The sequence below is a fragment of the Acartia tonsa genome, chromosome 8, assembly GCF_053477335.1.
Source record: "Acartia tonsa isolate MP-2025a chromosome 8, ASM5347733v1, whole genome shotgun sequence".
In the NCBI taxonomy this organism is placed as follows: Eukaryota; Metazoa; Arthropoda; class Copepoda; order Calanoida; family Acartiidae; genus Acartia; species Acartia tonsa.
This window is the reverse complement of record NC_137267.1, coordinates 47,842,264-47,868,006: the sequence shown is the minus strand read 5'-3', so window position 1 is coordinate 47,868,006 and position 25,743 is coordinate 47,842,264. Positions and strand designations below refer to the sequence as shown.

Below are 25,743 nucleotides of genomic sequence, written 5' to 3'. Positions count from 1 at the left end.
TCATAAGATTAAAACCAATTTTTTTAGCCGGTGCCTTCGGCACCTCGGGGCTAAAAAAACAGTTTTAATCTCATAATCGTACATTCTATATCCGCGGAAAGCCGTTTATAATACTATGCGAGAAATAACTGTTATATTTTTTATACCTACTTTTTTATATTTTCAATTATTTTTCTTCTTATAAAATTTAATTTCTTTTCTTCTTTCAAACTTTGTTTTATCAAATTCAAAAAGATTGTGAAACCTTCCTTCTCCTGTAGGGGCGAAGAAAATATATAAAAAAAATGTAAATTTTTTTAAAAATTCTCCCCTGAACCTTCAGAAAAAAAGCCTCTAGAGGCTAGGGGCGAAGCCGCTAGTACAAGTATAAAAAAATGGATATACATACAAACATATAACTATATAAAAATAACATAATATCTTATCCACAAAAGGTTAATATAAATCAAGGGAACACTCACAACAGACAAAAACCATTAGTAACAAATAACATAATCACGCTACAAGATTTTGGAACATTTTTAAAAGCGAAGCTTTTCTATAATTAGGGTCGGTCCGTTCGTACGTACGTCTGAGATAGATAGCTTTTATTCGTTAATTATGTCATGTTAGAATTGTCCTATCGATTTCAAACCTTGCTTGTGTGATTCCTTAAATTGTATTTGCGCTTATTAAAAAAGAATTCTATAAAAAACGAATTTTATAGAAAAAATGACCATGACTTGCTTGTTAACCTATTGACAATGTTTGAATTTAAAAATTATTATCTTCGTCTTTTGACTTATGGACAGACATACTTGCCCTTTATATCTTTGATCCAATATCTTTATTGACAACATTATTGTGCTCCACAACACAATCTGTTTTCTTATAATAACTATTTTATTTCTCTATTATTGGGTAACAAATATTTGGCTCATTTTAGTTTGACAAAAATAAAATACTTATTTTTCATCACTTAGGTATATAAAAGTAACAGGATGTCTATCTGTATTAAGCTATAAAAATTGGAAAGAATTTTAATAAATATAATAGATTTGAAATCTGCATAAAATTTTAAGGAATTTTTATAAAATTCGTTTTTTGTACAATTCCTTATCTATAAGCGCAAATACAAATTAAGTTAAATAATTTTGACATCTGTGATTGGTGGATTGAAAACTATCTGCGCCCTGATTGGAGAGGCTTAAGTGACGTACATCATTCAACCAATTAGAGCCCAGGTAGTTTCCAATCCACCTATCCTATTGGTCAAAATTTATTAACTTAAATTGGATTTGCGCTTTTAAATAATGAATTATATAAAAAAACGAATTTTATAAAAAATCCTTAAAATTTTATGCAGATTTCAAATCTATTCATTAAAATTCTTTCCAATTTTTATAGCCTAATCTGTATGTCTGTACCAGAAATCTCGCTAACCGGTGAACCGATATGGTTTTTACTACATAATTTAGCTTTTCATAGGTCCAGGGAAGGTTTATAACTACTTTGAGAGAAATCGCCTATGTTATTGCTCTATACATCTATACCTGTATGTTTAATGTATATGAATTTATATCTATCTATCAAAGAATAGAGGATGCACGAGCTATATGTAACTCTACCCTAGAGGTGGGGACCCTTTGCCAAGTCTCAATAGTGTCTTTGAATATCAGCCTATAGCATCGGAAATATATAAAAAAAACACAGCAAAGTCACTACTAAGGAACAGAAAGCACTTTTCAAGCAGACGAAAAAGGTCAGGGGCGTCCAAGCTTTTTCATTTGGGGGGGGGGGGGGGGGGGTAAAAATTTGAAAATAAAAATTTTGGGGGTGCCAACCCAAGCTCATTTGGGGGGGGGGGGGTAATCCTTATATCATAGAGGTAATTTTTTTTATTTGGGGGGGGGGGGTTAAAAATTGAAAATCCAGAATTTTGGAGGTGCCTATGGCACCCCCAAATTCATTTGGGGGGTTTATCACCCATTTACCCCCCCCCCCCAGTTAGTTATCTGAGTTATACATTTAAACTTATTAATTTATTTATTGATGTAATTGTTTAGATAAGATATGTACAAGTGGCCCCATGCCTGAACTTTATATTTACACCACTACAGAAGTAAGTTTTTTTGTACCGAAGCTACTCTATAATTCACTATGTCTGTCTGTCAGTCAGTCCTAAACGCTATAGGGGAAATTAGATTTACTCAGCTGCTATTAAAGCTAGACCTCTTTTTCTTGACAAAATTAGTTAACATCCATGGATGTTCGACTGCTTTTTAGCGTTTTAAGCTTTTTTAAAGATTTTTACACATCTTTGGTGTCTATGGTCAACCTATACCAATAACGAAATTAATTCAGAAAAAAATCACGAAACCTATATCATGTGTTTTTCAGCTGTCGTTGCGGGGCAACAAATCGTAAAATTGACGACCTCTCCATTTGCCCCCCCCAAATATTATTTTAGATTTATTTTGCTTGTTGGTAATACCTTATTCCTGAGCTGGATCTTAATCGTTTAGTGGTGCGCTAAATCAGGGCGATCCAATTCACCCCGGTTTGCCGCGCCAAATTGCAATTTTTGATTTGAAGATTGAAATCTAATAATATCTAGGTGCGCCGAACTGGATCGCCCTGATTTAGCGCACCTCTAAACGATTTAATTAAAGATCCAGCTCTGCTCTATGACCGATTTTCAAAATAGTATAGTAATATAGTAATGGTATAAAAATTAAATCTCTACCTAAGGATTTTTAATGATCCTAGATGAAAGGTTTTTTTAAATTGTACTCTTTAGATAAAGAAAGAGGTTGATGAAACAGAGCCTGTTCTTAGTAGTCCCAAACACAGGTATGTGCGTTTGATCAAAATCTTTGGGTACTTTTAATGATTCCAAACTTTTCAACTAGTAATTTTATTTTCCGAATGTGTACATCAATTTATCATCCATTGTCTTATCCCTTAAGTTTTCTGATTGATAGTAGTTTCCTCTATTTTTACTGTGCTGGTAATATTTTTTCAGAATGGCTTTGAAACCGATTAATATCCGGTCATACTGCCATACTGAAAAATCACGTATTGAATTGTATTACACACAATTTTCCAAGAATAGTAAAATAAAAATCAATTAATTTATACTGGTTTTGTTAGCCCAGGTTTACAATCATATAATTTTTCATATTAATATCCGCGGAAAGCTGTGCATAATACTATTATTTTTCAGTTCGAGTCAGTTTCCAGTGGCCACTCCGTACACAAATTATGACAACGTTGATTCAGCTTGGTAGGATATACATTTTTTTCTAAAAAAGTAACAGGATGTCTGTCTATCTGTCTGTCTACCGCTGAATCTATATTTTTCTTCCGGGCTACAAGAAGAAGAAATTTCTCCTTCACAGTGTAACTTCTCATAAATCTTGAAAAGGTGTATAACTATTTTGGGGGGATGGTAGCCCCACCCCAAAAACTTTCTATTCAAAACTAAAATTGAAAGTCGACTCTCCCCCTCCTTAAGTGCCCCAAGAGGCCTCTAGGGGGCGTAGCCATTAGAATTGAATAAGCAGGGTGACCACTGTGTACTATATGTACTTTATGTACTATATAGTCAAAATTTTGTACTATATGGTACTATATGACAAATTAGGTACTATATGTACTATATGAGTTAAAATTTTGGTACTATATGAAATTTTTTTATATCATTTTAAAACTTATTACCAACCAAAGTATTATAATATTGTTTGTAATATTACAATGTACTTTCAGCTCTAATACATACTAATATAGAGAGTAGTGATTTGGGTATGTAAAGTAAAATTATAAGCTTTGAAATATGCAATGACTCTTAAAATCACCTTGATCATATATTTTTTTTGTTTCAATCATTTTTATTATTTCTTATAAGATATAAAACTCTTTTTGTTCTTCATATTTTTATGATTGCTGAAGCGGCTAAATATATAGGCTAAATTTTTAATTAGTGCTTTTCCTGTATATTGCTAGATGACCAAGTAAAGAATGCCCTGCTGGGTTAGGGTAGGACCTTGGAGGTGTATGTATAGTAGACCGACTCAAAATGCAAAAAAAAAATGGCGCACTATTTTAACCCATTTCTTTTATGATATAATGACAATTGACACCAAAACAAGTGTTCTTGTAGCTTTTTTCAGCAATATGTCAATTTGATTTTCATAAAAAAAAGAATTTTTGTTATGGCTTTATACACCTTCCTGAATTTGCTTTGAAGAGTAGGATCTACTACAGTTCACAGTAAAATATTGCTGGTAAGCAATATTTCCAAAAATCTATGAATTTTAAAAGCTGCTAGCTGCCAAACGGCTGAATGTTCAGATCATATCCGCACACCATTTAAGCGGCCTACGAAGGCCTACAAATAATCTGGAATAGCCAAGATCCAATTATGCACAGGGAAAGCTTCACTGAAGAAAAAACGCATAAAATAGGTCTTTTTCGCGCATTTCTCAGCACTGCGAGATAATTATGCATTATTGATTTATGGCTATTCCAGATAATTTGTAGACCTTCTTATGCCGCTTAAAACAGTGTGCGGGCATGATCTGTACGTTCAGCCGTTTGGCAGCTAGCAGCCTTTAAAATTTATAGATTTTTGGAAATATTGCTTACCAGCAATATTTTACCGTGAACTGCAGTAGATCCGAAGAGTATATTAAAGAATTTAAAAAAACGATTTTTAAAGATTTTGATCATAGAAAGGGCTATCCTCAAAAGACTGACAATTTTGGATGTTTTAGCAAAATCAGCAGATTTTGAGTTATTTAAGGATAACTTTTCAAGGGTAAATATTTTTATAAACCATTTATTTGATTCTTAATCTACTCTTCAGGAAGGTAAATAAAGCCATACTTTGAAAGAAGAAAAAATTTTCTCCTCCAGAGGGAACCCTTCCCTTTTTTATGAAAATCAAAACTGACATATTGCTGAACAAAAGCAACCAGAACACTTTTTTTGAGTATCAATAGTCATTATATCATGAAAGGAACTGGTTGGAACAGCACGCCCATTGAATTATAAAAAAACTAGCGGCTACACCCCTAGAAGCCTCTAGGGGCACTGGTAGGAGGGGGAAAAGTCGACCTTATCCCATTTTAAATTTGCGTTTAAAAAGAGTTAAAAAATATTTTTGGGGGGAGGGGGGTAAAGAAACCCTCTCCAAAAATAGTTCAAAACCTTCCCAGGACCTATAAGAAGCTTTACAGTAAAGGAGAACAATATCGGTTTAGCAGTTAGCGAGATCCTTCAGGACAGACAAAAAACGCTTACTACTTTATATAATAGGATTGGTAATTCTGAGTCGGTGAAATGTATAGGTTTAGATCCTCACTGTAAATTTTAATTAATACCTTTATGTGCGACATCTTTAAAGGGAGTGTGGACATAAAAATTTCTCATCTGATTATCAAATCTTAACATTTTCTAAGCACATTTCACTACACTGATCAACCATAAACGTCCTATTAACACTCGCTGTCTACAAAGGGTTGAATCTCAGAGGTTATTTAAAATAATAATATCTTTTTTTATTGTGTTGGACAATAAATAACCCACTTTGGAGAATTAGTTTACACTTTTATCAGACTGTTTATAAATAAATATTGCACCTTTATTATTTACAAATTTTTAATTAAAGGTGGGCCATCGAAAGTTACTTGGATACTAATAAAAAAACCTGTTTCTAGCTTTGTTATTGTATTTGGTATTCAATAAAAAATATTGCTTATTTTATCAATTTCAAAGTAACTATACATTAGTTTAAAGCAAGGATTGTGTTAAAAGTCAGCTTAACTGTTGTGAAAAATAGAGAACTATGTTAGTGTTAGCTATAGAAGGAAAAAAAGACAAGTAACCGCACATTTATTTAGTCCGGAAATTTTTCCCCATTCCTGGACATAATTTGATAATCTGATGAGAAATTTTCTCGTTCAAAGTCCCTTTAATTACGCAATAAATGTCCATTTTTAGGACTTATTTGAAAATAAGTCTTCTAGGGTTCGGTTCTTCCACCAATTTAAAAAAATGTTTAAAGCTCCCTCATCATTTCACAAAAACCTTATTATTTCATTTTAAAAAGTCCTCAGGTTTAAGGAAAACTATTTTTGTTTAAAATTACTAGGAATATCCCTTTTTTGGGTGAAATTTCTCTCTTTTTTTTGGGGGGGGGGGTTGTTAAGGGGGATTTCCTATCCCCTTTATATGTTTGTTTTTTCTCTGCGGCTTCGCCCCACACTGTGCTTAAAACCACCACATGAACAGTACAAATATTCTCTGAAGAGTAGAGCCCAATTGGTTCAGCAATTAATTTTTACTTACAAGAAAAAATTTAGTGGGGGATATCATTTTTTTTTTTTTTTGAGGGGGTTAGGATTTACCAACCCCACAAAAATTGCTTAAAACCACTATATGACCAGTATGTATATTCCTGAATTCTGAAAATTAAATAGCCCAAAACCTACATACGACCTCAGTGAAGCTTACCTAAAATTGCTAACCCAATTGTTCAGTAGTTAATGAGATCTTAAGCTTCAAACATAAAACCCTTACTACTTTATTTAATAAGATATATAGGTACTATTTTTTAATATTTGGTACTATATGGTATTACTACATAATTAGTTAAAATTTTGATACTATATGGTACTATATTAGTTTAAATTTTGTGTACTATATGGTACTATATGAAAATTTTTATGTACTATAAATGTACTATATATTTGTAAATTTTGAGTGGTCACTCTGAATAAGCTAGTTTCAAACCTTCTTGCTATGTTTATGAAAGCTTTTATTAAAAAGAAAAATTATATTTAGCTTGGCCCAACCAAATCATTAAGTTTAGTAATTCTAAAGTAATTCTACCTGCCTAAAAAAATATAATATTATTTTGACTTCATGATTCGTCAAAAGTACCTATTAAAAAACATATTTTTTTCAGGGAATACAAACCTAATGTTGATGCCATTAAAACTAAAAGGTACAGTTTACAATATTATTATATTATAATAATAATGGATATACAATATACGGGATATAATGACAGGGGAAAATTTGTCGTCAATCTAATATTGCTAATATCGATTTATTTACCAGTTCGTTTATCTAGTAGGAGGGGAGGGGATGGTATAAATGGGGATAATCGATATTTTAGCCAGCTGCGAGTATTACTTTAACAGGGTACATGAAAATTTGGTGCAACATCCAATTAATTATATATCTAACTATTAGGTATTACAGTAAAATTATTGGAAATTGTTGTGATTAATTGAAATATTGCATGTGTTGTTTGAATTATGAATATGGATTTTCAGTAGGTATGGCGTCGAAACCGATTAATATCCGCTGGATTAGAACCGGTTCAGAGCCATACATAGCTTCGTATTAAAGACAGTTTTCCATCAATAATAAAATTAATTTATTAAATAAATTTTTCGGGTCTTTGGCTCCTCGGGGCAATCAAACCTGAAATTAATCATTTAATTTTTTATTTTATTATCCGCGGAAAGATATCTACAATTCTGTTTTAATTTTAGGACTTCAATAGAGTCAGTGGATGCGGCTCCTATTAGAGAAAGGTAGAATATTATACTTAATTTTATTTTAATAATTTCAAGTAAAATGATGTTTGTTTGTAAGGTCTAAGTATTCGAAGATTTTTAAAAAAAGTCAAAATTATAGGAAATATATGAAGCTTTAATGAAGTGGATATATCAATAGGTTTAGTAGTTATTGAGATCTTAAGCTTCAGACAAAAAAGCTTACAACTTTATATAATAGGATAAGTCAATTATACAATTTGGTGGCTCAAAATATATTTATAAGTAAGAAAATTGTGCAAATAGTTTGTTATGAATTTTAAATTCTTCTATAAGAAAGGAAGGAAGGGGTCAATGGGCTTTTTATTTCACTAGTCCTCAACGTTTTTGATAACGTTTTCTTATTATTTTGCTTAACAACTTTGGGTATAATGATAATTGCCCAGTTCACAAACAACTTTTAGAGGTCGACTAATTTATTCTGTAGGTCAACCTAAACAAGTACAACTAACAAATGCCTTTATAAAATCGGTCAACCTAAAGCTTCTTTATGTCGACCTAAAATTTCCAGTGGTCGACCTATGTCTTTTGTGAACTAGGCTAAAGTTTTCTTTAAATTTTTACACCTTTTGAAATATAAAGATTTAAACTTTTCACTTACATCTTTTCTGGAATATACACAACTTATAAACTTTCAATATAATAATGGATGTAGAATATACGTGGATATTATGACAGGGGGAAAATTGTCGTTATTTTTTCTAATATGGAACTTATTTATTCGTTAATTCGTTCATCTATAGTAGGATTGGAGGGGAAGGGGAAATTGTTATTTTAGCCTGCTGCGCGTTTTACATTATTAGATTACATGATAATCTGGTGTAATATCCAAGTTATATTAAATCCTTTATTATTAATTATTTTCTTTATAGGAAACGTAGAACTAAATCAGAAATTGAGAACGGCCAAGATAAACGACCTATAAGGTATGCTTATTTCACTTTGTCCGTAAGTCCGTAACGCTATGGGGGAAATGTGGTTTACTCAGCTACCATTTAAAATAGACAACTGAAAAAGTATCAATGTACATCCAATGCATAAGGGGGGGGGGGGTTAATGCAACCATCTCGTAATCAGTGATTAATAAAGGATTTTTTTCTCGGCATTTTTTGAAATTCAACTAGTTCAGTTGCAATTATTATGCCTTTTGGTGAAAAAAACACTTGTGTAAAAATTTTAATCATTTTGGACATGTATTATGCCCAGTAATTTCACTTTGAAATTTTGACGCCCCCCTTATGGGGGTCAAAAAATCATTGCATCAAAACTATGGCTTCATGGTGCTCCCTGAATAGGTCTTGAGGAGTAGAATTAGGAATTTTTGAGATTTTCAAAATATCTCATTCCTAGCCTGAGGAAAGTTCAAAAACCCCAAAAAACGCTATTTTTGAAAATTGGCAAATTTTTAGAGGTTTTTTGAACTTTTCTCAGACTAGGAACGAGATATTTTGAAAATTTCAAAAATTCCTGATTCTACTCCTCAAGACCTATTCAGGGAGTACCATGAAGCCATAGTTTTGATGCAATGATTTTTTGACCCCCATAAGGGGGGCGTCAAAATTTCAAAGTGAAATTACTGGGCATAATACTTGTCCAAAATGGTTAAAATTTTAACACAAGTATTTTTTTACCTAAAGGAATAATTATTGCAACTGCACTACTTGAATTTCAAAAAAAGCCGGGGAAAAAAATCCTCTAGCTGATTAAATGGCACTTAGAAATCGAATTTCGATCTGAAATTTTGCATGAATAATCCTTAGTAGGTCTATTTTCCCTAAATCGAACAAAAAGTTGGGAAAATAACGGCTGGCGGCTCAGCCGTTTTGCCAATCTTAAGAGCATATTAGTCACAAAACCTATCTCCACATAATACTTTTTGTCACTTAAAAACCTTATCAAACGGTTCTGGCCGGTAGCTATTGGTACTAGAAATTTTAAAAATGGTTATTGCTATCATTTAACATGAATTAAACCAAAAATATGTTTTAAAAAGTTGATTCCTACGTAATTAATGATGAGTTTGCTCTGAAAAAGGGCAAAAAACGGCTAAACGGCTGAGCCGCCAGCCGTTACTTTTCCAACTTTTTGTTCGAAATTCAAATTCTAAGTGCCATTTAATCATTGATTACAAGATGGTTGCATTACCCCCCCCCCCTTTCTAGGTCCGTCAGTCATGCATAAAAAAACTGAACATGTACTCTATAGTTCACTTTGTCCGTTTGTCTATGATGTTTTTATGTTTCGTAGCGATGAATATTGTCATTCTTGGTTGCCTAATAATAAGAGAAGGAGTGTTTATAACACTAGTCCCCACAGTCTTATAATAATGTTTTCTTATTCGTTGGCTTAACAACTTTTGGGACTTTTATTGAATCTGATTGGTTGGTTCAATTAGTTGAGTGTCCAAACCTTTTTAACCACCAATTCTAATCTACAGAAGGGACAATTCTTTGTTACCATTATTGGGGATGTACATCAATTTATCGGCCATTGTCTTTTCCCTTTAAATCCATGAACTTTATCCGCCAATCTTGATTTGAATTGCTACAGTACAAGTTAGCAATTTTTAGTTTTTACAATCCAAATTTTACAGCCATTTTATTACCCCCTTTGTTAAAAGATGATAAAATTCGCAATAATTTAAAATAAAGGTTACTTATTTAACAGGTTTAAAAGATTGCTTCGAAACTGATCGATATCCGCTGGACTAGAACCGGTTCTCAGCCATACTTAAAAATTCATTCATAGCAACGAATTACAGACGATTTTCTGCGAATATTAAAATAAAAATCTTAAATTAATACAATTTTTGTTAGCTTGGGTTTCTGTCCCCATTGAGTAAACAAAACTGGGTTTAATCTTTTAATCTTTTTCAGTTTATTATTCAAGGAAAGTGCCTATAATACGATGCGATAAATAAAAACACTTTAGTTTTAGATATTATTTTTGCCCTAGCAGCTCAGTATTTGAAGAAAGTAGAAAGGGGCCTAAAATACCTTAAGAGTATCGCTTTTTATATTCTTGTATACGTTAAGAATTTTAAAACATTGCGTGTTTTTTTTCTAAATATCTCCCCAAATTATGGTGCCTTAACCTTGTTGTTTGAGCATTTTATACAGTACATCCCCTTATCTTATTTATTACGCGCGTCAGTTTTAAACTCTTATACAAGCATAAAATTTATATAAGCTAGTTGAATTATATGTACAAGTTGAACGTACTTTATATTGATACAATTTAACATACTAGCGGCTACGCCCCTAGAGGCCTCTAGAGGCACTTGAGAAGGGGAGAGTCGAATTTAATAACCCAATTTCTTATTTTAATTTTTAAAAGAAGTAAACAACTTTTTTTTTCGGGGGAGATTTTTCAATTTTTGGGGGGGTTGGGGGTGTCCCACCCCTAAGAAAATAGTTATAAACATTCCCGGGACCTATGAGAAGCTACTGTTAAGGAGAATCTGATCGGTTCAGCGGTTAGCGAGATCCTTCGGTACAAACAAACACACAGACACACATCCTGTTACTTTAGTATAAGGATGAAAGTAAAAGAATAGAGTGGGCACGAGCTATATGTAACTCTAACAACAGGGTTGGAAACCATGTGCCGCCTTTAAATTGTGTCTTTTAATATCAGCGTCGGAATATTTACACAGCCAAGTCGCTACAAAAGATCAGAAAAATGTTGCCACCACTTGGGCCAGGTAGTTGTCTGGGTTATACATCTATACTTATACTTTTATTGTATACATTTACATAAAATTACAATTTTTAAAGGACAAAATATTAGACGGTTGAAATAATCAAATTTCTTTTCTATTATAGGCGTGCCCATTACACGGGCACGCATGGGGGGGGGGGGGACCCTCCTTTTAATATTTACAGTGAGGGCTGGTGTGACAAACCCCCCTATAGAAAAATATTTTAAAACTTTAAGTTATTGTTTAAGAAGATCTTTTTTTCAGTATGGTCTTGAAACCGATTAATATCCTCTGGATTAAAACGCGGTTTTCAGCAATACTGAAAAATCATGTATAGCATAGTATTACAGACAGTTTAGAGGCAACAGAGTTAGAACCCAAATGGGACTACCAAAATTGATTTTTCTAATAGATATAAATATTACAATTTAACAAAATGTTTATTTCAGTGATTGTCGTGTTTGTGGGGATAAGGCTATAGCCCATATGCATTATGGAGGCATCTGCTGCTACTCTTGTAAGGTAACATCTTTAAATAATTGGGACGTAGTGGTAGTCCCCAAAGTTTAAAAAAAAAGTTTTTCTTGTTGGCTTAAAAACTTTATGAACCTTCATTTTTGATTAGTGGGCTCATAAAGTTGAGTGTCTAAACGTTTCATCAACTAATTGTATTATATAAAAAGGAGTAGTTTTTTGTATTATCATTAATGATTTACACTAATTTATCGACCATTGTCTTATCCCTTTAGATCACTGAGTGGATGCATACTGAACTATGGTAATCAGAGTTTGAGTTTAAATTTCCATAAGTTCTCTCAAATTTCTAAGTCACAACACAATCACACAACTTCCCTCTGGTTTTGTAAGATGGGAGATTATTGTGTAATTTTGGATACTCAATAGTCAATAGTCCCAATCTTCTTTCTATGCATATGTAATCAATATCTTTTATGTTAAAGTATACCAATATTTAATTATGTTAGATATTATATAATATTGTTTAATGAAATGATATTGGAAGTGCATTAGTTTACGTAACAATATCTTATTTCTTAATAAATATATTGTGCCATTTTAACCCATGTGAGTAAATTTTTCTGGCAACGTGGAAACATGCTTGTTATGTATTTTTTATCTGGCAAATAAGAGAAAAACTAAATTTTATTTGCCCCAAATTACCTAATTTGGCGGAAAGTGTAAACAAAATTTAATAATAATTTTTTTGCGGCATTCTTTGCGCTTGTCCCCAAAGTCTTTAATATTAGGCAAAATATGAAAAGTTGCATATGTTCTATTACCCAATATCCAATATTTTTTAGGCCTTTTTCCGGCGAGCTGTCCAAAGTGGCAAAGACAAGAAGTACAGATGTAAGGCGGATGGAAGTTGCAATGTTTCCGTCAACAACAGACGCGGGTGTCAAAAATGCAGGTTAGCATTTCCGTATTTTTAACCGGGAGCACTGCTATTCTGATACGGTAAGTCCGTATCTGTATGAAAACAGTACCTAAAGATTTTAGCTTGAAAGAAAAAAATTGAAAAAAACCCAGATTTTCAGCCATTAATAACAAAGTTCTTAAAATAATATACATAGTTTATTTTTGGATAACAATAGCGACATGAATACCAATACAAATTTATGTATGTATGTACATATATTTTTTTTGATGGGCGGAAATTAATATCTGCTGGATTAGAACCGGTTCTGCCTTACTGAAAAATCATTTATAGCATCGGATTACAGACAATTTTCTACGAATTTTAAAATATAAATCATAATTTCAATACCAGAGGCTAACAAAACTTGTTTAAATCTTATAATTTCTAATAACCACGGAAAGCTGCCAATAATACGATGCGATAAATAACTATTCTTAAGGTAAAACAAACAAAATATTTTTATTTCAATTTGAATTTATATGTCAGGTTTGAGAAGTGTTTGCAAATTGGAATGGTTCCCTCCTGGGTTTTATCAGGTGCAGTGTTTACTTTACTTTTTAGGAAGCTATGCTACTCTATAATTAACTTTGTCTGACCGTCCGTCTGTCCGTCCGTAACGATTGGTTCCCTCCTGGGTGTTATTAGGTGGGTATTTGCTTTTTAGGGAGCTATGCTACTTTTTAATTATCTTTGTCTGACCGTCCTTCTGTCCGTCCGTAACGAATGATTCCCTCCTGGGTGTTATTAGGTGGGTATTTGCTTTTTAAGGAGCTATGCTACTATCTGACCGTCCGTCAGTCCGTTCGTAACGAATGGTTCCCTCCTGGGTTTTATCAGGTGCAGTGTTTACTTTACTTTTTAGGAAGCTATGCTACTCTATAATTAACTTTGTCTGACCGTCCGTCAGTCCGTCCGTAACGAATGGTTCCCTCCTGGGTGTTATTATGTGGGTATTTGCTTTTTAGGGAGCTATGCTACTATATGATTAACTTTGTCTGTCCGTCCGTAACGAATGGTTCCCTCCTGGGTGTTATTATGTGGGTATTTGCTTTTTAGGGAGCTATGCTACTATATGATTAACTTTGTCTGTCCGTCCGTAACGAATGGTTCCCTCCTGGGTGTTATTATGTGGGTATTTGCATTTTAGAGAGCTATGCTACTTTAGCCACTAGTGTAAAGTATAGTATTACGGAAAACAGACAATCATACCCCTTTAATGTTAAAATTTCACCCTCGTCCATGAAAAAAAACTTATTTCCTATTTTTTTTTTATAAAAGTTAGATTAGATTAGATCTATTTTCAAAGAAAGTTTTCATAACTTTTACTCTTTGAATTTACTGCGGCACATGTCTGTCTGTGCATGTAGCTAATAATCCTTTATTAACAAGGATGACAACATCCATAATAGCGAAGCACTGAAACGGTAGGACAAACGGACTTTAACACTTGTATAGTGTCAGAACTGAATAATCAAAATATAAATGTTTAAGTGTCGAAGCAAAATTGTAAGTAAACTTGTTGAAAAACTGCTTGATACAGGATAATGTTTATGGACATACTTACATTTTTAGGACTTGATTATAGAGTCGCTTCGCTTATAATGTTGTACTTTTTGTCCCAGGAATCAGTATACCATAAAAATTTGATCAATCGGATAATAAGATCACATAAAAATTAGTTGTTAAAAAGTAAAAAAATCAGCATGTTTAAAATGGACGTACGGACATTCTGGTAATGGTTATTGAGTTGCTACGCTTTCTAAATCGTACCTAACTACTACAGGAATCACCATGCAAAGTTTGAAATCGATAGGACAATTCTAGCATGCCTAAATTAACGAAAATAGCTATCCGGATGGACGGACGGACCGACCCTAATTATAGAAAAGCTTCGCTTTTAAAAAGCTTCTTGTTTTCGGAAACGGTATATTCACCCTCCCTAGAGAAATCCCTCCCTCAAAAAATGAAACTGAAAGTATAGGGTCTATTTTAACCTTCATATCCCTCATGTGCCCCTAGAGGCCTGGACTAATCCGCTTGTTGGAGTATAGTGTATTACATTTAATTTCGAACGCTTTCTAAAATTTTATTTTTACTTTCACAGAATTTACCTAAAAATTTTAAACGTGTTTCTTTTTTTTATTAGTTACTTTTAAAAAAATTAAATCATTTCATTGGTTTAATGGCAAATTATTGATGAAACCTCTATTACCCGGGGATCAGCAGGGATAAGACAATAACCGATAAATTGATGTAAATCCCCATTGCAATTAGTGGCTAAAACGTTTGGCAACTTAATGAACCAACCAATCAAAATTCAATAAAGGTCCCCCAAGTTGTTGAGCCAACGAATAAGAAAATTTATGAATAATACTTTGGGAACTTGTGTAATAAACACCACAATTTCTATTAGAATAAAAAAATCAGTCTATACTTTTTATATCTAATTTATGAGCAAACATATTTAGAACCGTGAAGTGACGAATTTTTTTTTATTTGTGTTTGGATTAGCACAATAGGTAGAAATACTTTTTTTCTTCAGGGAGGGAGGGGACATTTGGCTGTTTATTACACTAGTCCCCAAAGTTTTATTATAACATTTTGCCCTATATTTTCTAGTGTTGAATCCAAATTGATTAATATCCGCTGGAGTAAAACAGGTTCTAAGCAATACTAAAAAAAATATGTTTAGCATCGTTTTCCACGATTATTTAAGTAAAAACCATGAAATTAAAACAATTTTATTTTACCAATCGGTTATCACAAAACTGGTTGTAATCTATATAATTTTTCATTTTAATATCCGCGGTAGGTTGTCTATAATAGTACGATGCGATAAATATATGTTACAGCTTTCATTTTCGTTTGGCATTAATATTTGGAGCATTGAATTATTTCTCTATCTGTACTGTTCTACAACTATTTTCAGAATATTCTTCCATCTTCTTAAGTGAGAGAGAACAGGGAAAGAGGGGACTGTTTATTAGTCCCCAAAGTTTTATAATACTGCTCTCTTATTCGTTGGATAAACAACTTTGGAGACTTTTAATGAATTTTAACTGTTAAGTTCATTGAGTTCAGTATCCTTACGCTTCAACCACTAATTCAGTTATCTAAGGCGAGTAATTTTGTCTATCAACATTGGGGATTCATGTATATCAATTTATCGACTATTGTCTTATCCCTTTATATCCCTGAGAATGGGAGGACGACAGAGAAAAATTACATAATTTTTACGTCCTCCAAATTTAATAAAAACAAGGATGACAACATCCATAAAAGCGAAGCACTGAAACGGTAGGACAAACGGACTTTAACACTTGTATAGTGTCAGAACTGAATAATCAGAATATAAATGTATAAGAGTCGAACCAAAATTGTAAGTAAATTTGTTGAAAAACTGCTTGATACAGGATAATGTTTATGGACATACTTACAATTTTAGGACTTAATTATAGATTTGCTTCGCTTATAACATTATACTTTGTTGTCCCAGGAATTAATATACCAAAAATCAGATCAATCGGATGAGTAGATCACATGAAAATTTGTTGTTAAAAAAGTAAAAAAATCGACATGTTTAAAATGGACGTACGGACATTCTGGTAATGATCATAGAGTTGCTACGCTTTCTAAATCGTACCTAACTACCAAAGGAATCACCATGCAAATGTTTCAACCACTCATTGTAATCTACAGAAGGGACAATCGTATGTTATTTTCAATGGGGATATATTTTAATTTATCAGTCATTGTCTCATCCCTTTAGTTTCCTTTTTAATTTGCAGTTGTCCTGTTTTTCCTTTTTATTTTCCAAATTACAAAACCTTTTCATTTTAAAAAATGGATGTAAAAAACGCGGATATATTGACAAGAGAAAAGTTTTAGTCAATTAAGGGTCAGTTCGTTCATCCAGCAGGAGGGAAGGGGATCGGGTAAAGGGGAGGGTTGGGGATTGTTATTTTGGCCAGCTGTTAGTATCACTATGAGAGTACTGAAAAATCTGGTGTAACATCCAAGTAATAATAAATCCATTTTCCCATAGTGCTTTCTTTCTTTCACTACAGAAAATATTTCAGAAAGACAAACCTAAGTAAAAAAGTTTCTCTATTTAGGATAGAATCTGTTTATATTGCTATATTTTTTTGAAAAACAAACTTTTTCTTGGCTTATGAAACACTAGCGGCTTCGCCCCTAGCCTCTTGGGGCTTTGCCCCAAGAGGTTTGATCAAACTAATTTTTCGTGTTTTAGATTTTAAAGAAAATCAAAATAAAAATTTTGGGAGGGGGATTTATTTTTTTGGGGGGGGGGGGTAGACGACCCCACTATTTTAATTTTAGTATTAAAAAGAAATTTTTTTTCATTTTTTGGGGGGTTAGGGGTCTCCCACTCCCCAAGAAAATAGTTATAAACCTTCCCGGGACCTATGAGAAGCTACCCTGTAAAGGAAAACCCGATCGGTTCAGCGGTTAGCGAGATCTTTCGCTACAAACAAACAGACAGACAACCATCGTTCTACTTTGTATTATAGATTTGGGATCTAGTTCAGTTCACGGTGAAATGTTCCTGTAAAAAAATCTATAAAGGCTAAATGGTGGAACAGATTATATTCGCACAAAAATTAAACCAACAAAAGAAGACCTACACTAATCTTGAATAGTCAATAATGCACAGTTATCTTGCAGTGCACATCAATCTTTGGATCTTGGCTATTTCAGATTATTTATAGGTCTTCTTATGCCGCCTAACATGGTGTGCGAGCTTGATATGTACTTTCAGACGTTTGGCCTTTATAGTTCATAGATTTTTGGAACATTTTACCTTGAACTGCACTAGATCTGATATTTGTATTATATTTTTTTTTTAAGGTTAAATAAGTAGGTATTATGTAAGCATAGACAAACAGTAAAAATATTTAGAATAAAATATAAGGCTCTTTTTTTGCATATTGTGAAAAGGGGAATTTTTTTTTGCCAATTTGGGTTGCTAACATGCAACTCATTTATTGGTCAGTTCTATCATCCAGTAGGATGTGAGGGAATTGTGTAAAGTGGGTGGGTGGGGGGGGGGGGGATATAATTATTTCAGCCAGCTCTTCTGGGAGTATCACATTTAAAGTACTTGGAAATCTGGTGTAAGAATCAAGTGATATTATTTGGGTTGGGCCGGATACTTTTTTGGCCGGATACCGGATATCCGGTATCCGGATAGTTTCAATATCTGGTATCCGGTCGGATATCTGGCCAACGCTCGATATCCGGCAAATTACCGGCAGTAAGAATCATCTGGATATCCGTTATCCGGATAGTTTCAATATCCGGTAACCGGCCTGATATCGAAAATGGTTGGATATCCGGCCCAACCCTAAATAATATTGTCATATATTTATGTTGTGATGTCATATATTTAAGCTTGCAGACATATGTTAGTTGTTACTCTTAATTGCTCTTTAATTGCTCTCAGAAAGAATAAAGAGAAAATATATTTAAGTCAGTTGATATTGAGAGTCCTAACACAGAACATTATCTGGTTTGGGTTCGAGTCTTTATTAAGACCAATACAGCTATTTACAGACATCCTACTACTTTAGATAGTTTGCATAGGCAGATATTCTACCCCTTCAAAGTGCATAGTTAATTAATACATTGTATTAATTAAACAGACAGTCATCCTGTTGTTTGGTGTCCTGATATACAGACAGACATCCTGCTACTTCAGAACTATCCAGCTTTGAATAATCAGTAGTTTTGACTTATTAACATATTTAATCATTTCTAAATATAGTATCAATATATAATCTTATTTACTCAAAAACTGCATTTAATCCAATATAATAAATACTTAAGAATCTGTTTGCATTTTGAATTGAACATTAAGTCTACTCTATCATTAACTTATGTAAGTCTGTCTATATCACATTTGGCGCAGTCTTATTGTGCTACGTGTTATTTAGACCTACTGCTGAGTTAAGGGTGGGGGAAGTGGTGTTTAATTTGGAGTCAATCACTTTTTTGAGATATTTTTTTATCTCGGATTTTTCACAGTTTTGTTTTATTCTTTTATATTTTTAACTTGATTTATATTTCAGGTTTCTGTGGAATTTCATTCTTTAACTCTTCTGATCTAAATTTCACGGCGGATCTAGTTCTAGTGCTCGGATATGGCTGATGGTGAAAAAGGAGAGCGGGGTAAAAATGAAGGCAAGCGTGGACGGCCGCCTAAACGTCCTCGGGAGAATGACAGTCAGGATGATGATGGAACTCCCGAAAATTGGGAGGAGGAGGATGCTGCGGCTGAGGATGCTGGTGCAGGTGCCAATGCGAATGTGGAGTTGGCGTTGGGCGAGGTGGAGAATGACGTTGTGCCTGAAAGCATAAAAAAATATGTTAGGGCAATGTTGCAGGAGCATACGACTGTCAAAGGTCAGGTGGATAAGTTAACGGCGGCGAATAAACGGCTGGAGAATAAGGTGAAAGAGTTTAAGAACTCTGATGAGCATAAGAAGTTAGGTTATGATGTTGATTTGGCTACTATTAAGAAAAAGGTGGCGCAATTGCCAGTGGATGGGGATATTAGCGGTTTTTTGTATGAGACAAGTATGGGGGCTAGTGTATCTGCAGTCAAAGCGACGGGAGATGATTCGTTTAATACATCTTTCATTAATCGTTTGAGTGTGGAGGCTAAATTGGATTCTACAAATTTTGAGGCTAAAAGAGTGAAAAGTGCTCCTGGACATTTGAAGTTTTCGCAGATTGAGTTTTTAGGTCCTGTTGGGAATGGAAATTGGATGAATGTTCGTGAGAGTTGTCTGACCGAATATGAGAATCAATTGTTGGATATATTTCCTTTAATTGAGGAAAGGGCTGAAGTGCTTAAGGCCTATAAAAAGGTGGCCGGCGGTAGTGTAAGCCAACAGACTGTAGAGGAGCAGTTTAAGGAGTTTTGTCTTGTAAGAGGAGTCAAGTGGGATAGTGATTTTGTGCGGGATGCTCCATTTTGGGATGGAAACATTGATTTTGAGGATTATTTCTTATCCTTATGGAGGGTTGCTAGGTTCGCAAAGTTGGAGGATCCTATGCTTTTCAAGGACGTCCTGTACAATAGGATTTTTGAGTGCAAAGGGAAGAAGATGGGGAGGCTTATTACGCCGGAGGCTAATGCTTCCTTAAGTGCTTTAGGTTATTACCTGTTGATAAGAAGGTTGGTGATACCCTTTGCTGATACAGAGTCGGCTACCGAATTCTTTTACGCCCTGAAACAAAAGAGTGGTCAGAATGTGGATGTGTTTTTCAATGCTAAGTTGCGGCTGTTTAGGCTTATGCATCCTGGTCAAATTTCTAGACAATCTTGGCGTGATTTTTACAATAATGTGGCTAAGAATTTGCTGTTTTCTGATTTAGCTAGAGATATGGCTAATTTCATTGAATCTATGCATTACCTGGAAGATTACAGTGCTTTCTTGACTTATTTGATTCGCAGAGGTCAGCATTATATAAGCTGGGCTCGTTCTGGACACGTGTCACCTGAAAATGTAACGTCCTGTTATTCTCAGGCTATGGAAGGGTTGAGGCTAGAGGATTCTAGGGAGGTAAAAGCTAGGCTTGTAATCAGTGAAGTGCATGTATCTGATATGGAGGGCAGGACAGAGATTGGCGATAATAATGCGTGGATTGAAGGGGATGATGATATTCCTTGGGATCAGGTTGAGAACGTGATTGGGGCTCTGAATTCGAAGGCTAAAACTATGATTTGTTGGTATTGTGGGAAAAAAGGTCATGTAGTGGCTAGTTGCTGGCAGAAGAGAGACGGCAAGCCGCCAGCTCCTGATTCTCGCATAGGAAAGACCAAAGCTAAGTTTTTCTCAGCCGGTAGCGAAAAGAAAGAGGGTCCTGGAGTGCCTAATAATAGGGTAATACCTGAGCAGTTTCTGAAGAAGACAGTCAATCAGGTGGGGCCTGTTGTGGATAGGTGGGGCAATCAGGTGGGGCCTGTTGTGGATTCTGAAAAGAGCAGAGATGAGAAACAGTATGAGGCTATGATTGCTGACATAGCCAGAAACAATTTTCAGCAGTATCCTATGTAATGGATATGATTGATTCGATGTATAAATCTCATTTTAGGATGAAATTTATAGATCGTTCTTTTATTCATATTCATTATATAGGCTATAGTACTGTAAATAGTTAATTTTGCTGTTGTGTATTCACATTATTGCTCTCAACTTTATAAAGTATTACTGTCTTGTTTATTCTTCAGTCAAGGTGTGATCGTGTTAATGAAAACATTATATATATATATTTATATATATATATATATCTACTATATATTATATTTTGATAGGTACCTATGCAAGGTTGAATACTTCGAGAGGTACTTACTTGTATAAGAAAAGGCTTGGAGTGTAGCTGTGTGATGCTGGTAGTCTGGGAGATGTACAGGATTTCATAAATTGAACAGTATGTTGGCGGCTGGTGACAGATGGGGGGCTGACTGCTGTGTAGTGGAATGATGTATATCTAAAATATATGGATATATTAATTAATTATAATGACTAGTGTTTTCAAGAGATTGTGAAGTTTTTGAAGATAACGAAAATGCCTATTTGTGCGGATTTAGAATTTCTTGTGCCTGGGGCTGATATTCCGGTGAAGGAGTTAGGAATTATTGATACAGGAAATAATTTTAATTCTTTGATATCTAGAGAAATTCTTGATAAACATGGAATTGAGTTTTGTCCTGCTAAATTATCAGCATATTCAGTAGATTTAAAGAAAGTTAATATTATTGGATATGTTGAGTTGAAATTTAGATTTGCTGGAACTCAAGCTGTGTTTACGGAGATATTTTATGTACCTGAGGTGACGAGTAGGTTGGTAAATCTTGGATCTGATTTCCTGAAAAAGAATAAAATTAATATTTGTTTGGATGAAGATAAGTTTGAATTTTGTGGGGAATCTGTTCCTATTAATTCCTGTTTACAGAAACAGGTGGTGGCGGAGATACAGAAAATTCCTATTTTGTCCGGACGAATGAATTCTGAAATTCCATCTAAACCTACCTTGCCAGGGATAAAGGAAGGGGGTAAATGTCATATATTTATGTTGTGATGTCATATATTTAAGGTGGGTTTGGAGAGTTATATTCAACGAAGTATAATGTGAAGTTGCTGGATAAAACTATTTTTTATCCTGGAGGATCTACCGCTGTGGTGCATGTGACTGGATTAAAGAATGATGGGCTTTGGTACGTGTCCCCTAATTCTTCTAAGATGACAAGTGGCAATGGGATTATGATTATTGAGGGGGTGTATCAGCCACGGAAAGATGGGTCCTGTGTGGTTAATGTGGTTAATGCGTCAATAAAACCTATTACCTTGCTGAGAAATGTGAAGATGGGGCATTGTTTCATCATGGATAATCAGGATGTTACCTGTAATAAAACAATTAATGAATTGGATAAGCCAGAAAAGTTGTCGGGGCAAAAAATGCATGAACGGGTACAGTTTATTATTCAAAAATTGAAGTTAGATGAAAACCAGATGATTAAGGAAAATCCAGAATTGAAACCCAGGATTACTAAAATTTGTTTGGAAAATTTTGATATCTTTTCAATGAATGATTCAGATATTGGTGATTATAGATTAATGACATATAATATAGAATTGTTACCTGGAGCTAAACCTGTGAAGGCCAGAAATATTCCTTTGAATCCAGAGTACGATGCTAAATTGAAGGAACAGTTAACCAAATGGCTGGATGCTGGCATTATTGAGGAGGGTTTCTCGGATTGGTCTAGTCCTATTTTTGCTGTGAAAAAGAAGGCTGCACCTGGAGCAGAGGCTAAGTTGAGGTTTGTCATCGATTTCCGCAACCTGAACAACGTGACTAAGCGGGTGGCGTGGCCGCTGCCACTGATCTCGGATAATCTGACGAAGCTGGGTTCTGGCAAGGTGTTCAGTACTCTTGATTTGACAGCTGCCTACCATTCGATGACTATGGATGAAGACTCTAAACCGTTGACAGCTTTTAGGGCAGCAAACAGGATGTATTTGTTTAACAGGTTGCCATTTGGGTTGTGTAATGCACCCAGCCTGTTCTGTGCTCTGATGGATAAGGTGCTGTCTATCCTGCCAGGTATGTATGGATTCTGTATCAGCTACTTGGACGATCTGATCGTGTTTTCATCAAGTCCAGAGGAACATGTAGAGCATCTGCAGGCACTGTTTCAAGTTCTTAGGCAGGTCAACCTGAAATTGAATTTAGATAAGTGTGATTTATTGACTAGAGAATGCCATTATTTGGGGCATATTATTAGTGCCGATGGATTGAAAATGAATCCTGCATATTTGGAACGGATTAAGGATTGGGGCAAGCCTAGAACAGGGAAGGAGTTGCAGAAATTTTTGGGATTTACTAATTATTACAGAGGATATTTTGCTGATTATGCCAAGAGGTCGTGCATGTTGGATAGTCACAGGAATGACACTATAATAAAGTGGACAGAAGAATTGAACAGAGTATGGACTGAATTTATGGAAATGTTCAAGACTGAAATGTGTAAAGGCTATCCTCAATGGGATAATCCTAATCTTTTTATCGTGGATGTAGATTATAGTTCTCAGTATTTTGCAGGGATTATTTCGCAAGAACAGGATGGTGTAGAGAGAGTGTTTGGTGTCTGTAGTAAAAAGTGTAATGCTGCAGAACAAAATTATCCTTCCTATAAAGGAGAATTAGGTGCATTAGTATATGCATTAAAGAATTTTTTACACTTTTGTAGGTTTCGTGAATTTTTGGTTCGGACAGACAGTATTTCACTAGTGCATTATAAACGTTGGGCTAAAGGATCAATAAACGGTGTCACCTATCGATGGATAACTTTCTTGCAAAGTTTTGACTTTACAGTTATCCATCGACAGGGGACTAAGCATGTGAATGTAGATTATTTGTCGAGAACTGAGTTAGATTGTAAGGACCATCGACTGAAGGATTGTCAGGAGTGTAGAGAGACAGATAATAAAATTTTGGATCCTTACCTGGATGATTCACCATTTCTGGATCAAATCTATTCTATTATGCAGGTACATTCTGCAGAGGATGAGGCGGATGTTGAGTTTGTCTGGCAAAGTAGTCTTCAGCAGGACGAGATCCTAAATGAAATAAGGTTATGGATATTGGAAAGGAGACAGTTGTCGTCTTATGAGAGGGCGGAGCTATCGGGCAGAAAAGAACTATTGTACAATCTTATTGGCCATATGTATGTGCTAGAGGGGGTTGTAATTTTCAGACAGCCTTTGGCCGAAGGGGGTTTTGTCAAGAGGCCTGTAGTGCCTCTTTCTTTATACAATGATATATTTGATTCAGCTCATGGTGGATATGGTTCTGGACATAGAGGTGTGCAGGAGACAATACGTAAGATAAATGAGAGATTTTTTATGCCTGGCGTGAACAAGTTTGTGGAATCGAGAATACGAAGTTGTATTACATGTTTGAAAAAGGCTGGAAGTAATCCTAAACATGTTTCACCTATAACTCATTCTGTTCAAAGTAGTGAAGTTTTTGCTAATATGTCAGTGGATCTAGTTGGACCTTGGACTCCATGTTATCATCAGGGACAGACGGTTAAATTTGTCTTAATCATGGTTTGTCTATTTTCTAGATATGTTTTTACATGTCCGTTGGTTGATGCTAAAACTGAAACAACTGTAAAGGCTATATTGGAAAATTTTGTACCTACCTATGGTTTATTTAGAGCTTTGAGATCGGATAGAGGTACAAATTTTACAAGCAGTGTGTTTAAAGGCGTGATGAAAGGATTGGGGGTGGATACTGTCCTAATTCCCCCCAGGAATCCAAATTCGAATCCTGTAGAGAGGCAAAATCAAAGTTTGTATGCTGCTTTGAAAGTAGATGAAAATCATGGAACAAAGGACTGGGCTAAAAAATTACCTTTGGCTACGTTGGTGATTAACTGCTCCAAGAGTACTAGAACTGGATATTCTCCATTTTTTCTAGTTTTTGGTCGGCAGCCACGTATTCCCCTCGATTTTCTATCACCAGTCCCGTCTGTTGAATCTTCATCCTCGCGGTCGTATTTGGAATTTCTGAAAAATATGGAGGATGTAATTAAGAGAATTTCTACAAAATCCAAGTTATATTTAGAGGTTCAAAATAAACACAGAAAACAGAGGGAAGCATTAAGAGTGACAGATGTTTGTTATGCTTTCTTTAATATTGTAAAAACTGACGTGTCCAAGAAATTACAGTCTTTCTATGGAGGGCCTTTTATTGTAGTTAAGAAATTTTCGGATGCATTGTATGAGTTGGCACCTTTTGGGAATAATCCCATCAAGAAAAATCAGGTTGTGGCTAGGGATAAAATTCGAAAAATTCATGCTCGAACGGAAGTTTTAGGGGAGGAGGTTAATTTTAACGTTTTTCCTTTACCTAAAATTTGTCCGTCCGATGAGATATTTTTGGAGGTTGACAATATGCCTGTAGAGAGGGAAACTGTAGAGGAGAGAGAGAGTGAAGATGTTGTGTATTTGTCATCTGAAAATGATGGTTTTGAGTTGGCAGAGGAAAGACAGAGTGACGAGATTCAGGAGAAGGAGAGTGAGGTTGAGGTTGATAATGACAGAGTTTCAGGAGATGGAAATAGAGAAATTATACCTGTAGGTGAAGGAGTAGAGGTGGGAGTGACAGATGAATCTGTGGTGCCTGCTCCTGTAGTTGAGGGTAATTTTGACGAGGTTGAGCTTCCATCGGAACAGTCGTTTTTGACTACGGCGCCGCCGCAATCTTCACCTGAAAGATTAGTTACAATTAAGAAAAGTGGATCACGGGTGGCGAAATATTTATGGGACACTGGGAGGAGGTTAAGATCTCAGGTAGGGGGTCCTGTGGTACATGTTCAGATAGGAACTCGAGGACGGAGAAAGTAGGGAAAGGAGAGCTGATAATAATTATTTTTGAAAAAAAAATATTATATAAATACA

At 34.6% G+C, this 25,743-nt stretch overlaps 2 protein-coding genes across 7 annotated transcripts in view; one reads left to right on the top strand and one right to left on the bottom strand.

Annotated features, from left to right (window-relative positions):
* Positions 1-25,743, top strand: part of LOC145327166 (uncharacterized) — a 120,567-nt gene that overhangs the window by 75,075 nt on the left and 19,749 nt on the right. For all 4 annotated transcript variants that reach the window (XR_013882098.1, XM_080170733.1, XM_080170734.1 and 1 more), the window contains 9 exons: positions 2,046-2,101; positions 2,780-2,832; positions 3,206-3,265; positions 6,950-6,988; positions 7,545-7,586; positions 8,480-8,533; positions 11,757-11,829; positions 12,627-12,736; positions 13,232-13,281. Coding sequence is in view for 3 of the 4 variants with exons in the window: in XM_080170733.1 (XP_080026859.1) it covers positions 2,046-2,101; positions 2,780-2,832; positions 3,206-3,265; positions 6,950-6,988; positions 7,545-7,586; positions 8,480-8,533; positions 11,757-11,829; positions 12,627-12,736; positions 13,232-13,281 (537 nt within the window). In the remaining variant the exon portion in view is untranslated. The remainder of the gene's footprint in view (positions 1-2,045; positions 2,102-2,779; positions 2,833-3,205; positions 3,266-6,949; positions 6,989-7,544; positions 7,587-8,479; positions 8,534-11,756; positions 11,830-12,626; positions 12,737-13,231; positions 13,282-25,743) is intronic.
* LOC145327177 (uncharacterized) lies at positions 19,878-22,183 on the bottom strand. 3 transcript variants are annotated; one of them, XR_013882099.1, is made up of 6 exons: positions 22,119-22,183; positions 21,600-21,640; positions 21,125-21,262; positions 20,663-20,746; positions 20,185-20,269; positions 19,878-19,998 (listed from the first exon to the last, which is right to left on the bottom strand). XR_013882099.1 is itself a non-coding variant. In XM_080170748.1 (5 exons), exons 1-5 carry the CDS (start codon positions 22,155-22,157, stop codon positions 20,266-20,268), a joined length of 306 nt encoding a protein of 101 aa, XP_080026874.1. In that variant the 5' UTR covers positions 22,158-22,183; the 3' UTR covers positions 19,919-20,265. The 3 variants fall into 3 exon arrangements, 2 of the variants coding, with proteins under 2 accessions (XP_080026874.1, XP_080026872.1); XM_080170748.1 differs by having other exon boundaries at positions 19,919-20,269; XM_080170746.1 differs by lacking the exons at positions 19,878-19,998; positions 20,185-20,269 and having other exon boundaries at positions 20,338-20,746.

Excerpts from the sequence above, each read along its gene's own strand:
- LOC145327177 (XM_080170746.1), bottom strand. The coding sequence starts at position 22,157 with ATGATGAAACAATGCCCCATCTTCACATTTCTCAGCAAG. Across the intron at positions 21,263-21,599 it reads CAACCTACTCGTCACCTCAG|ATATACATCATTCCACTACA; the intron begins GTACATAAAATA and ends CATATATTTTAG. Across the intron at positions 20,747-21,124 it reads CCAAGCCTTTTCTTATACAA|AATCCACAACAGGCCCCACC; the intron begins GTAAGTACCTCT and ends TGCTCTTTTCAG.